Below are 13,912 nucleotides of genomic sequence, written 5' to 3'. Positions count from 1 at the left end.
GTCCCGGTGTAATCTCAAATAGAGGAGGCACTTTGAAAAAAAGGAAGGAAAAAATAAGGAGATCATGTTATATCTTTTAATTGTTTTCTTCTGAGCTGCGAAAGCCAAAAGCTTCCAAGTGACGTGTCCTAGCACTAAAAAAAGGCAGTTTCAACTGACAGCGCAGCATCTCTCTTTACCAGTTTTGTCTAGCCAAATCATAAACCCTGGAGTTTTCTTTTTGCTTATTCCGAACAGATTTCCATGGCCCCCACCCTGCCAAATGATCTTGCTATGCAGCTGCAGCCTTTATATTCTGCTACTGTGCAGAATTATGCATGAACCAGCAGAAGGAGCTCCAAGTCTGGTCATTGGTGTATAGCTGTTTTCTTACGCCTCGGGAAGGCAGTGCAGCAGCTGTGTCTGGAAATCATTACTTATCTATCGATTCTTTCCCTTTGCGCTTTGAATTCTGTTCTCTGAGCAGCCCAAAATTGCATTGGAAAAGAGCTTTGCTCATTTCTTTCTGTTGAATTGCAGTGGAGTGATGGCTTTGCATATAAAAAAATCCCTCAAGAGACAATTTTGCACAACAGCCCCGAGTTCTGATGAGAGAACAAACCACTTCACAGCAGAATAGAAAAATAGCAACCTGTCATACTTTTTCCCAGAATTGCTCCTTCTCGGGTTCTGAAGATGTTCAGATTAGGTGAATTTCCCTCCTTCTGCACATAATTCCTGTGTTCCACCTTGTCGCGAACATCGGCATGTCAAAACCAAAGCCATTCTCAGGGCACCTCGAGCTTTTGCAACATGCTGTATCACAGTTTCACAAGAAAACGCATTTTTAGGGAATAATCAGTCTGCCTTGCCAGAGCACAAATGTTTTTATTTGCATGCCCTCAAACACCCAGTAATTACGCATGCCATTGAGATGCACAGTTGTGATCGTTCAGGCCATGGATGCCATTTGATAGATATGATAAATATGCAAACCTTTGGCTGTTTATTCAAGTAGAACCAACCGGGAGCTTTTGAAGTTCATCCAACTTAGATGCTAATACTAAAACCCTACATCCTTGAGCAGGGTCACACAAAGAAACACTTTGAAGACTATGGGTCCGAGCTTCTTTACTGCGGGAAGTGGCAGTGTGTGTTTGCATGGGCATGTTCCAGGCAGGGCTAGCTGTTTTCCAGGAGTTTGGACCAAAAAGGCTTCTCTTGGGAAAGAACTGAATGGGGTTTGCTAGTGATCTGGCCAGGGGAGTCTGCCTTTTTCTTGTTTGGAGAAGACAGACTATGGATTACATTCTTTCCAGTGTAACTCCATCAATGTCAGTGGACTTCAGCCAGCCTGTCCTTTTTCTACCGCTCCAGCTGCCCAAGTGCATAACATTTTGCTGATCCAGGAGATTTCATAGCATTGCTGTGTCGTGATTAAAAAACACTAGTTCACCCTCCACAAGCTGGTTTAAAGACAATAGAGAGCTCAGCACGGCTCAGCATGGCAGGCCAGACGCATCACAAGGCTAGGTGCAATTCTGCAGCCACAGGATGCAAAAGACATTGGGCCATGTCATTAAAGCAGCGTGGTTTTAAGGTCTTCCGAAGCTAGAAACAACTGCTGTCTGTCCCATAGTAGCAGCGTTAGATTCACAGCCCTTTTGTGTTGTAGGGCATTAGTTAGTAACCCTGGTGGCACCAGGACTATCGCCCTTTGAAGCAGTCCTTTGGGATCCAAACCGCCTACCAGATAGAAGATGCATTTCCCAACTCCAGCCATGTAAGGGACCTGCACTAGATCCTAACCTTGACACAGAGCCTAAAACTCCTCACCAGCCTCTTCTCACCTGGGACAAGCGGCCAAGGCACTAATGGCTGGAGTTCTCCAGGGGGATGTCTGCACTCTTGTGTGGATTCAGGGCTGGAGTTTGGTCTCCAGAGCAGACGCTGTAGTTGGTTTCACCACCCACACATTGAATCGCCCTCCAGGAAGGCAGCGTGGAGCAGGACAGTGGTAGAAGAAGGGATAGAAGCGGTGGGGCGGGGGTGAGCTCAGGCCCATGCTCTGCCCTTACGGGACGTCATTGGCTTAAGTCACAGCGTGGCAAATGCGAATGGACTGTTGAGCCCTGCCAGCAAGGATGGTACCCATGGTGTCTCGGGTCTCCTAGGACTGACCCCGGCCGGGTTTGACCCCAGGACAGCAGGGCTCTGGGCTTGGGCTCCACTCTGCACACTGCCTGTGGGAGAGAGGAGCTTGGGAAAGATAGAGTAGAAAGCTTGTTGATGAGTAACTATTCCAGCATACAGATAAAAATGCAGAACATCGCCAGATTGCTCTTTTCAACTGTTTGAAATACTAACTGTGATGAATTGGTTAAAGGTTTGTAAGTAATGAATTATGGAGCAATTTTTGTCCACCCTGAGGAACAACCTTGGTTACTCCCTGCAGTGGACAGAAAGCTGCATGATTGGATTGTATTTGCTGTAAAGAAGGAGAAATTGATTAGCCATCGAGATGCTATCTCCATTTGGTCTGAACCTTCTGATGTTTTTAAGAACCCATAACGGGTAAATTCTGTAGTAAGCGAAAATGAATTTTCTTACCTAAAGAGCCTTAGCTTCGTATCTAAAAAAAAGAGGTTTTGGTTTACACTGTGGCACCATATAGAAATTGTCAGACGAGCTCCGTGAGTGCACTTTGTGAGGCTTTTTCCTTTGTCTGTAAGTACCCGACTGTGTGCAGCCTGCCTGTGCCCGGGCCAGCCGGTGCTGATCCTGCAAAGCATGTGTTTGTGTGTGGCTAGGAACCGCAAACTGAATGCAGTCACATTGCTTTTACACACCTTGCTGTGGTACCTGGGTGCTAATCACCGTATTTTGCCTTCTCTAGCACCTTCCCATCCGAGGATCTCAAAGTGTTTTACAAACATTAATTAATTTAGCTTCACCATCCTTGTGTGAGGTAGGTGGGTCATGCCATCCCGCTTTCCAGACGAGGACACTGAGCTACTCGGGTAGAGTCACCTCGCTCCTGCGGTTAAGACCAGGGGAGGCAGCGGCCTCGCGATGGCCCTTGCGATGCTTGCCACCCGTCTCGTGGCTGGGGCTGCCCTCCCGCAGAAGGAAGAGCAGTTCTGCATGCAGCAGAGGGGATCCAGAGATGGCCAGAGCTTACAGCACCCCACTTCGGAGCCCTGCTCCTTCCTCCTTCCCATCCCTTTTGGAAGTTGTGGTTTCCAGCTGATCACAGTATCCTGAGGGTTATCCCTCGTCAGTGGCGTGGCGGGGAGGCGATGCAGAAGTAGCTGTGACTTTTCCCTGTAGGCTGCACTTCGGTGGCACAACGCCTCCCTCTGTTCCGCCTCCATTCACCCAGCGCTGCGATCTGTGCGTCATCCTTTATGAGCGGCTGTGTAGGTCCCAGCTTACTGGAGCTCCCCTCTGTCTTGGGAAACCTGTAAGAGCAGTGTCCTCTCACCCCTTCCCTGCACAGGCATTGTGACACTTAAGTGGGCATCACGCACCCGGCCGCCGATAGACCCTGGAGGTGTAGCCTTGCCAGTCCATCCATTGCTGCCCATTTGGATTGAGCAGAAGCAAGCCTTTCCTGCATTGCATATAGCCGTTTTGGGCTGAAACAAGACTGATAAATTTAGAACCCTATGGAAAAGTCTGACAAGCTGTCCAAAACAACAAGTTGCCCTTTGTCTAGTGATGCAGGTCCCTGCAGCAGCGCTCCGCCTGAGCCGCCTTGCGCTGCTCCCTTCTGGCGCGGGAGCTGGCGCCGAGCGGTCCTTGGGGTCGCGCTGCTCGGGGCTGGTCACTGGGGCACCTTTGCCAGGGCAAAACCCATTGTGAATGTAGCTGGGAGGGTGAAAACGAGCTCAGAAACATCGTGTTAAATGGGAGAGTGGGACTGGCGCTATGGCTGTCTGCCGACGTCTGACCAGGCTGGTGCCACCTACGGCACAGCCATAGCGCTGCGTCTCGCTAGGGCACGCAGGACTTTTCCATCAGGGCAGGCAAAACTCTGCCAATACAAAAGTAATGGATCGTCTCTAAATCTTCAACATGCGGTCCAGCACAGGTAGCCTCTGAGCTGAGAGTTAGGCAGCGGCTGCGTTTCTCCGTAGACTTGCCGTCTCTAGCATGTCTCCCTGTTGTTTGGGACCCTGGTTATAAAGCGATAAGAAGTGATAGCATGACGAAGAAAGACTATTGACCCAATTGCACTTTGACTGATCTGTTTCTTTTTCCCCCCCGATCATCAATGCAGGTGTGAGCTGCTCCAAGTCGGTTCCTCCAGCCTACCCACCACCCCAGGATCCATTAAATCAGGGACAATACATGGTGACAGATGGCATATCCCAGGCCCAGGTCTTCGAGTTCACCGAACCCAGACGCAGCCAGGCACCATTCTGGCAAAACTTCAGCAGGTTAACACCATTCAAAAAATAATACCTAGAAAGATGGTGAATTTTAACTTAAACCAATTTAAAATTAAAAATAAAATGAAGTAAAATTATATTTATAGATGGACCTTTTTTCGGAGAAGCACTGTTGCAACTAAATATATACATATATATATACATACATATTTAAAAATAATATATATACATATATGTATATATACAGAAGGACCAAAAACTTTTTTGTTGTTTTTGGGAAGCAATCTGCTACTAGATACTAGGAAGCACCAATGATTTCTAATCATGTGACCTATTTTATTTTATTCCATTGGTCGGACATTGTGTTTTTTTCTTTTCTTCTTCATCTTCATTCAAGTTGTCATTGGCATCCCAGAATGCTTTCCTGCTTGTGTGAATTCGTCATCGAAGTTTCTCATGGACTACATTGGTGTATGTTATTTGATTTTATTTATGGGGGGTTTGTTTGTTTTTTGGATCGCTGGGAGATCTCTCCCTCCCTCTCCGTCCCTTCCGTGGCTGTCCCCGGAGTCACCATTTCAACGAAGAGCATCAACCCTCCCCGTCCCTGTCCTGCATTCTCTGGTCTGACTCGTGCCTGTCTGGATGTGCTCCCTTGTGCACCATGCTCTGCTGTGCAGTATTTCTCTGGCTTTAACTATTTTTGTTGTGTGCAGGTGAAAACAAGCAGAAGGGGTAGCAGCTATTTAGGAAGTGAGAGATGGGTTTTCCTCAGTTAATTTCTTGCACTTTTGAAAGCACTGTCTTTTTCTCAATTCAGTGTGATTTGCTCACACTCGGCGTAAGAAAGACTGAGAAAAGAATTTTGGGGGCTTTTATTTCTTTTGCATTTTATTTATTTTTTTCTGTGGGGCTATCTTTGATTTTGATTTATTTTCTTTTTAAGCTGAGACACAACTCTCTGAAAAGCCCACTCCTATCTTTGTTTTCCATGCAAAGATAAAAGCTTAAAAACTGATGGCTTCATGCCCTCCATTCCAGCTAGAGGAAAATTGGCTATTAGGCTCCAACAAATGGCCAGTTTTCTTTCTTCAGGAACTAAGGTCCCATCCTGGTGGCCACACTCACACCTGCACAGTACTGCATTAACAAACCACTAATTGCTGTTTACAGGAGCAATGATCCCAAAAGAGAGGGTCATGCCTGCACTACTCTTGCGTTTAAGAACGCCGGCTCCACTTGGGCACTGACCTCCCAGGCAAAACGTGAGCTGCCAGTAGTGACCCATCAGCAGAAGGATCATTGCCCAAGTAATCGGAAGTATTTACCTGATATTTAATGCATCCAAGCTGCAGAGCAGTTGAGAACTGCCTTTCAGGAAAGATGTGGATGTGACCTGAGAAGTTTAGCCCTGTGATCATGAGTATGACCTAATCTAAATCACCGCTCAGTTAAATCTGAGCTGCAGCAATGGTCAGCAGTGGTGCATCAGGGTCAGTGGGCTCTGGAGTGATTAGCTGAATTCTCCGGGTCTCTTTCTCTCTCTTTTTCTCACTCTGGAGATTCATAGCTGTACTTTCAAAGACATTTCCTACAATTTCAGCCTTAACTACATTTGTATGCAAGCGCAAAAACTTATGTTTGAGCTTGTAAAACAAATCATTGTGCACTAGGATGATTTTTTTTCTCCCTATGACAACTGAGATTGTTTAACCAGGTTCAGAAGATGAAATTCAAAAGCTTTGCAGAGCTATTCTGCAAGCTCCTTTGAAAACCTGGGATGAAATAATAGATCATGGTATTTATCATTTTCTTTTGAATTTGGTACACCATATAAACACCTCAGGCCAGCAGTGTGGATAAACATTTTTTTTTTTCCACACAAGAACTACAAGAAAATGGCAAAAGCAGAGAGTGCGATTTCAGTATTTCTGTGGAGCCTCTTTTCTTTCAGGGCATGTTACAAGGCAGCGAATGTATTTTTTATTTAAGTACAAAAATAATCTCAGCACCTTTTAGTAACTTAGAAACTCTCACTGAACAACACCAGATTAGCATTTTGGAGCAGAAGAGTGGTCCCTCTGTGACAGGCAACAACGAAACACTGGGAGCCCCAAGCAGGAGGCAGTGCAATTTTATATCAGAAGTAATTCCTATGCTCTTTTGTACCTTTGCATTTTTATGCTCAGATTTTCATATTGAAAATGTAGCAATTATTATTTTGTTTGTTTAACAGAATGGGTATTTAGAGAAGTGAATGAGATCGGTTTGCAGAAGTTAACTGAAATGTTTTACTGTTTCTGAATGGCTGGAGAGAGATGCAGAGAGAGAGAGAAAGAGAGAGATTATAATCTGTTGTCAACATGATGGAAATTTCACTTATTCCTTTGCCTTTTAATTGCTTAGGGAAAAAAAGTAACAAGCACATTAGTTAAGCCTGTTCATTTACTGTTTTGTGCCTCAGAGAGTGAGAATGAGACATCCATAATTTTTATGAGAAGATGCTTCCTAAATATTCAGCACTAGGAAAAAAGAAACACCACCGCCACACCATTATTTGCATCATAAATCAAGACTCGCTTGATCTGACAAGGCCACTTGTTGGACTCACAGCTTCTTTCTTAAGCGGAAAGCCAAACCAAGCTAGCGCTGCTAGCGCTTGCCGAAGCCAGGTGGCAGGCAAAGCAGATGCAGGCGTTGTTCCAGAGGGAAGAGGGGCTTGGCTCTCAGGCATGGCATTCAAGAAAGCTCTTCCCCTCCATAAATTGCCAAGGTGCTGCAAGAGATGGAGCATTATCACAAAGAAGAACCAGCACTGGGTCCCACTTTTACTACCTACTGTGGCTTTCCCAATAGGGAGCAGGGTTGGGCTGCCTCGTGTGTCTGAAAGTGCTGGAAGCAGCGTAGATGCTGTCAGATTGGGGTGATTTTGACTGAGCATCTGATACAGACTTTCATTTCAATGCCAGACAGGAGGAACCCACTTACCATCCCATATGCAGAGACAAGAGAGTTGTAACAAACTTACACGTTTACGGTATTTCTCTGGCTGAAACTATATATATATATAAAATAAAAATACCCTCTTCCCTAGGTAAATGACATGCATTACCCCTTGACCTAGACACTAGAACAGAGGATCTAAATTCAAGACTTTCGCCTCCCCACCCTCTCCAAAAAGATCAAACAAGAATCAACCTAGGTGCATCTAACAGTTGTAAATAGAAAATAATACATAGAGAAATATATTTGAAATTTGTTTCAGTTTCTGGATGGTCACCGGCCATCCATTGCAATGTTATTGATAGTACACTGTGGTGCTTTGGGTTTCTGGTTTTGTTCTCTTTATGCTCTGTCATCTTTTCATTGCAGCTACATTTCAGGGAACATGTATATTTAGTAGCTATTGTAAGTTCTGCATGGCATCACCAAGCTTATTTTTCCTTGAGAAGAAAAGAAGAGGCTGTAGGAGTTTAAAGGCACTATGACGACAGGGACTTGTAGCAGAGAATTAAAAAAAAAAAAAAAAAAAAAAAAAGGGTTTTAAAATTCTAGTTTGAAGCCAAATACTGATATTTTAGTGCTTTTGGGGTTTTAACAGTAAGAGAAAAAAAAAAAGAAAAAAGAAAAAAAAGGATTTTGGTAACCCAGCTGATCCGCACTTGCCAGTTTTATTATTTTGTTTATATTGGACTGTTTGACCCTGTCAAACAAGTGTCAAAGTTGTGTGTATAAAACAAAAAAAAGTGTTTAAAAAAGTGTTGTAAAGACACTGAGCCTTATGAAAATATTTATGGAATTAAATAAAAAGAAGTGAAAAGGCATCTGAAGGCATTTTAAATCATTTTCCTCAGAGCGGTCTCACTCTTCTCCCAAAGGCTGAGCACGAATGGCTGGGGGGGCTCCAGCTTGTCAGCGAAGCAGACACCAAGATGTTCACATGTAACCAAAAATAGGCTTGTCCTGGAAAAACCTCCCCTTCCCCTCGCTTTGTGTCCTCCATCTGAACGGAGGGAAATGATTAACGAGTAGCTGGAGGTCCAGCACTGACACAGTACTGCCTTGCAAGTGCTGGCAGGGGTTTCTCCAAGCGGAGCTTGGATCAAGTCTTCTGTGAAACACGGTTTTAAAATGCTTTCTGTTACCGAGCTTCGCACGGCTCTAACCCAAACTTGACGACAGTCTGACTCTTCAGACAGACATTGCAAATGCGCTGTGAGCATCGGGAGAAGTGTTTCAGAGCACGTGGAAGTAGAGCAGAGGGGGGTTTCCGAGGGGAGGGAGCCCCAGCCCCGCACGGCCCTGCTGCAGGAGGCCGAGCCCCAGGAGACGAGCAGGCTCCTGCCCTAGGTTTCCCTTGGCCTGGAGGCAGAGAGCACCCGCAGGGAGAAGGAGCCTGGTGCCGTAGCCCTGAAAGGCAGAGTGCTCTCTCCAGAACCCCACTGGCATGTCACAGGTAAGACAGCTGAGTGATGCACCCCTAGATAGCACAAAACTGCAGTTATAACCCTGAAAACTGGGGTTATGCCACCACGGTACCCTGACCTGGTACAGGCTGGGACCGATGCCCTGTGGAGAACCCCAGGCACACGCACAAGGGTCCTACACATAACTGCAGCCAAAAACAGCCTTGCCAGGAGTGACACTGCCTGCTGCTTTCCCATCTAGCCTGCAGGTGCCTGTGTGGGTGAGTGGTGGCCAGTTTGCTAGCACACAGAATGACCATGTCTTCAGCCCCCATATAAGATGAAACCAGGCAGACAAGGGAATAAAAATAAAATAAAATATTAATAATAATAAAAAAAAAAAACACAAGAAAAAGCCAAGCAGCGCTACTCTGGGAGAAAGAGAGGATAGGAGGCAAAGCTGCAAGCACAAAGGTTTCAGTGGGTCCAGATCATGAGCATGTTCAGAGGCCTGAACACCCTGAACTCAGGCATCACAGCTTCACATTTGCCTCCTGCTTCAGCAATAGCCCAGACCAAACCCAAGCTTTTCTCTTGCTTACATTTTTGCTTGCAATGACAATGCCATGGGTGCTGTGCTGGCGCTCACCTGTCTGAATGATTCTGCTTCTCTGGCAGGACGTAGCTACAGTCACACGGGTGGCTGGGCACAGCACCGCTTCTAAAGCGTGCTGCTGGGGAGAGCAGACCCAAAACGCAGCTATATATAGAAACCTCGCTTTGAAGAGCAGCTCTCCTACCCACACCACCGTCCTTACAGTACATTTTTAGATAACGAGCCCAAAAGTTGTTTGCCAGAATTTTGCACTCCCCTCTGAGCTTGCATATGCGAGCTGTGAGGAAGGCGAGGCAGTGGGGTCAGGGAGCACATACGCACTGCCCAGGACGTGCAATGTACCAAGAAAGCCAAGGAAGCAATGGGGAAGGAACCCATCATGCATGCTGGGAGCAAGAGCACTACCAATGCTTACTGAGAAGCAACAAAGCTCCTCTGTGCCCCTGGCTTCCTGTCCTGGTGGTGGCTGGAAAGAGCAGCACTCCGTGGCTGGGAGTGCTGCTGCAGCCCGTAGCTGTTAGCCAACACGTATTGCATTTAGTGACGCTGGTCATTTGGTTTAGCCTTTTCCAGCCACCGAGCATTCTGCCTGCTGCTACAAACTTTGGTTGCATAAAACAAAAACAAAAAAGCAAAGACCCAGTTTAAAGTTCATTCGTCTGGAGGGGTGTGAGGTTTGTTAGGCTGTATTTCTAGGTAACATCCCAAGCAGATCCTCTGAGGTGGTGCTGGGGACACAGCAGGTCCTTGATTCAGAAGTGCACTTACATGCCTACGCTCACCGTTTTGCACCAAAGCTTTTATTACGTACATGTCAAAGTACAGAATGCAACCCTCTGAATGATGGTGACCAGTAGGGAAATGACCAAAAAAATGAATGTCCCTGATTGATTCCCTGTTCTGGATGTGTATCGTGCTGCTCCACGTACCTGCACGGTTTGCAAGCTGTGTGGTCGGTGTCATGTCGGCATGCAAAACGCTGCGTAGTGCTGTCGGCCTCCATGGGCAGCACCAGGCCCCAGCTCCGCGTGGGAACTGCAACATAATCAGTAAAGCATTTAGGCTGATATGTTTGTGACGTGACAGGACCGTTGTATGAATGACTCTGCACGTCAAAGCCATCTCTGCTTTATCCATGTGTGTATACCCATGGTATTACAGCTGAGCTTTTCCTTTTTAAGGAATCAGCCTTTCAATCTGATTGACGGTGCTGTGATTACAAATCCCTACCTAGCCCAAACAGAAAATTCTCTTGTTTTTCAGTAGCTAAGAAGCAGCACCAGGTTTTGCACTAAGTACAGGAGCGGGTCAGCAGCCTCCAAAGCACATAATGCACCATCTGGGCCAGGTTATTAAAGAATGACCTGGAATTGCATGTTGCTGTGGATGCAGGGGAATAGCTGGTGTTTCTGAGAGCATTTCTAAGCACTGTCCGCCGAGGGCTTTGCAATGCTGCACTAAGGAAGGACTAGCTGTTTAACCACAGATATCTTCTCCAAACTGCAGGTACAAATGGTAAAACTGTTTATTTGTCAAAATCTCTTACCTTTGCTATGGGAAAGAGACACCTGGTATTTCTTAAATGCTTTTAATATTCACAACCTTTTTTTTCCAGCACTCTCAAGGCAAATACGCATCCTGGTGAAGATGCGCAGCTTCTCGTTTCAGAGCCACAGCAATGTGTTACCTCTCGCGGATTTGACAGGGTCTCTTTGGTCAGCATTTTTCACAGGCAGGGCCACGCAGCAGCGATGGCTCAAAAGCGTTCCCCTGTTCCAGGAGCCCTCGAGGGACCATTTCCAAACACTGCTCCCCTCCAGCTCTCTGCTGTCAACACAGCAACCAAGGCCAGGCTAGTCACAGACACATTGTCTGAGGGACACTGAGCACTTTTCCTCTTCCTTCAGGGCTGGTTATAACAGCAACAGGAAAAACAAAACAGCAAGATGGGAACACTTTTTAAAATTTGTCATTAAGGAGATACGCAGAAAAGTTAATCCCCTGCAGAAACGGTTGCCTCATAAAGAAAACATCAGTGCCTGAAGAAGCGCTCTGGTCAGGGGCATCTTGTCACGTCCCTGTCACTGCCAGCAACCTTGTTTCCTCCTGCTCGCCAGCAGGAAGAGGAGCTGGTAATTGGATTTAGAGCAGCTATGGGGGCTGTATACACGCAGAGCTTCGCACTCACGCTCTTCCTTGCCCTGTTGCTCTAATAGCTGACAGCCATAACACACCGCTCGCGACCACCTGGCTTTTATACCCATTGCACAGATGGAGGGGAAAGGGCATAACTTTTTTACTAGCTTTTTCAGAATAAACTACGGGACTAATTGGCTTATAAATAACATGAATTCAGGCGCCAGGAGGCTCTGTGGTGTCTTGTTGGCTGAGCCTGGTTTCAACCAGAAAGTCAGTAGAAGAACACATTGGGAGCTAACCTCAGAAGAGAACTTCTGATTCTCTTATCATCTGGAGAAGCAGTAAGAGGATATATTGTCATGTTTGCATCTCCTTTTAATCTCACTTTTACAAAAGCTGTGAAGCTTTTATGCATGAAGCAAATACTCTGTGTGTACATATATGTAGATTTGAGCCTTTGCAGGTTCACATGAAAGCAAAAAGCAGGTGGGCTTGTGCCCACAGCACAGTTTGCCCTGGGTGGCGATGCCAAACAAGTAACAGCAATATCTAATGCCGACAGAGCCTGGGCTCCTCACACTCACACAACCACAATCCACAGGATCCTTTGAATCAGGGGGATTTTCCCTAGAACTGTGTAACTGAGGTTTAAAAGAAAAAAAAAAATCATTCACGACTGTTTTCTGAACTGGTACAAATTGGAACAGCCCTGGTGACCTACCACAGGTATCTTACTGGTGTCACAGAAAGCAGTGTCTGATCTGATCCAAGGGCTTCATGACTGGGCTGATCCAGACTGGAAATGCTTGGAGACAGTCTAGCTCCACCATTTAAGACTACCAGTTCCTAGTCAAAGCAGCGATTTTTAATGCAGGTTTTATAGAGGCTGGGTTGATGCTGTAACACGTTCACTGCAAAACACTGCAGAAGTGAGAAGAGAGCTGCAGGTCTGAACAAATAAGTCATTCACAGAAGGGAAAGTTGCTGCTGTCATTGTCTCAGAAAGTCCTTTGTCACTGGCTATTTCTTCATCCCAGGAGACAGCTGTCCTTTCTGGATGAATGGTCTGAACGCAACTTTGCTGAGCTGCACTGCCCCAGCTGTTTTAATTTCAGCTCAGTGCTGGCAGACGTGGGCATTTCACAGATTTTCCCCCATCAGTCACTCCTGTGCAGACCAAGCTGGGGGCTTTTGGAGTCAAAGACATGTTAGCACATCTCAAAGTGGAATTGCTTTCCACATATTTATGCTATCACGCTAGTTCTTTCTTTTCTGTTTGGAAGCAGGATGGGGGTACCATTTGCTGCATCTTAACCCCCAGCAGTCAAACTGGTGCTTTTGCTGTGCCAAAAACAAAGAGCCTCAAGGCCTGCACTTTTACACAGTCTCACAGACCCGAATCCAGCCAAGGACCAGACAGGCAAATTGCTCTAACAGTGCAATTGCAAATGTTTCTGTCACTTGCTGCCTTACCTGACCTAAAACACAATCATTTTTATTTTGCAATTTATATTTCGGTTTGGCTGGAGCCTAGCTCAGTTGTGTTGGTGTCCACAGCCAGCTGCAGAGAGCCCTTGCGCTCCCAGGGAATGCCTAGCAGACACAAAAGGCTCTGGCAACCACCAAGGGCCCTACTGCGACAGGCAACAGCATTGGTGTGTGGGTGCTGTGTGCGCACACACGAGGGGGTCAGGAAGGGGGGAGATCATGCTCGTTTGGTCACGGGGAGCCGTGATCACCTGCCTTCGCAGAGCCCTTAACCTACAGGCTGTTTTTCTGAGGGGAGATGTGACCAATGCATCGATTCCCTCTAAGTTTCACTCCCCCACAGATACAGGGCGGCAAGAGAGGAGTCCCTGGCCAGCCCTGCTGCTGCGGTGGTTTCACGCTATACAAAAGAAATCCAGAGCATTGGGACCAGGAAAAGAAAATAGGAGCAAACCCAATAAATACCCATAGCTGGTGGCACGAGCTGAAACGGGAGATGCGCTCTCTGGTCCAGCTCCCAGGACGGTTTGCGCCCGCTCTCTGAGGACTGCGAGGGCATGGGCTCCCTGCAAAGCCACCGCATTTGGTCCCCCTGAATTGCTGCTTGGAGGCACCGCTGCTCGCCAGTGACAGTAAATGTGACACAACAGGGGCTGTGAGACATAAGGTATGTATCCTGCCAGTGGCACCTGCCCCAGCCCGGATTCAGGCTGTGGTACTTGCAGCCTGCTCATCAGGGGTGGGCAGGATCGCTGCGGGGGGGACACACAAAAGAAAATGGATGGAGAAAACCAAGCTTTTTTTTTTTTTTTTTTTTTAAACACAACTGCAGAGAAGGGGCTGGCTAACAGTGTGTGGCCTGCCCATTGTGGGCAACACCGGCTGTGCCT

The 13,912-nt window shown here is 46.7% G+C and overlaps 1 protein-coding gene across 11 annotated transcripts in view; it reads left to right on the top strand.

Moving 5' to 3' along the window:
- ARHGEF9 (Cdc42 guanine nucleotide exchange factor 9) overlaps nt 1–8,197 on the top strand; it is a 185,398-nt gene extending 177,201 nt beyond the window's left edge. For 9 of the 11 annotated variants that reach the window (XM_067005070.1, XM_067005075.1, XM_067005074.1 and 6 more), the window contains one exon: nt 4,262–8,197. In XM_067005070.1, the coding sequence (XP_066861171.1) occupies nt 4,262–4,443 (182 nt within the window). In that variant the 3' untranslated portion in view covers nt 4,444–8,197. The remainder of the gene's footprint in view (nt 1–4,261) is intronic. The other 2 variants (XM_067005071.1, XM_067005073.1) reach the window with 1 other exon arrangement.
- The last annotated feature ends 5,715 nt before the right edge of the window (nt 8,198–13,912 follow it).

The sequence above is a fragment of the Anser cygnoides genome, chromosome 13 (genome assembly GCF_040182565.1).
Source record: "Anser cygnoides isolate HZ-2024a breed goose chromosome 13, Taihu_goose_T2T_genome, whole genome shotgun sequence".
Lineage (NCBI taxonomy): Eukaryota > Metazoa > Chordata > Aves > Anseriformes > Anatidae > Anser > Anser cygnoides.
This window is presented reverse-complemented; position numbering and strand designations above follow the sequence as displayed.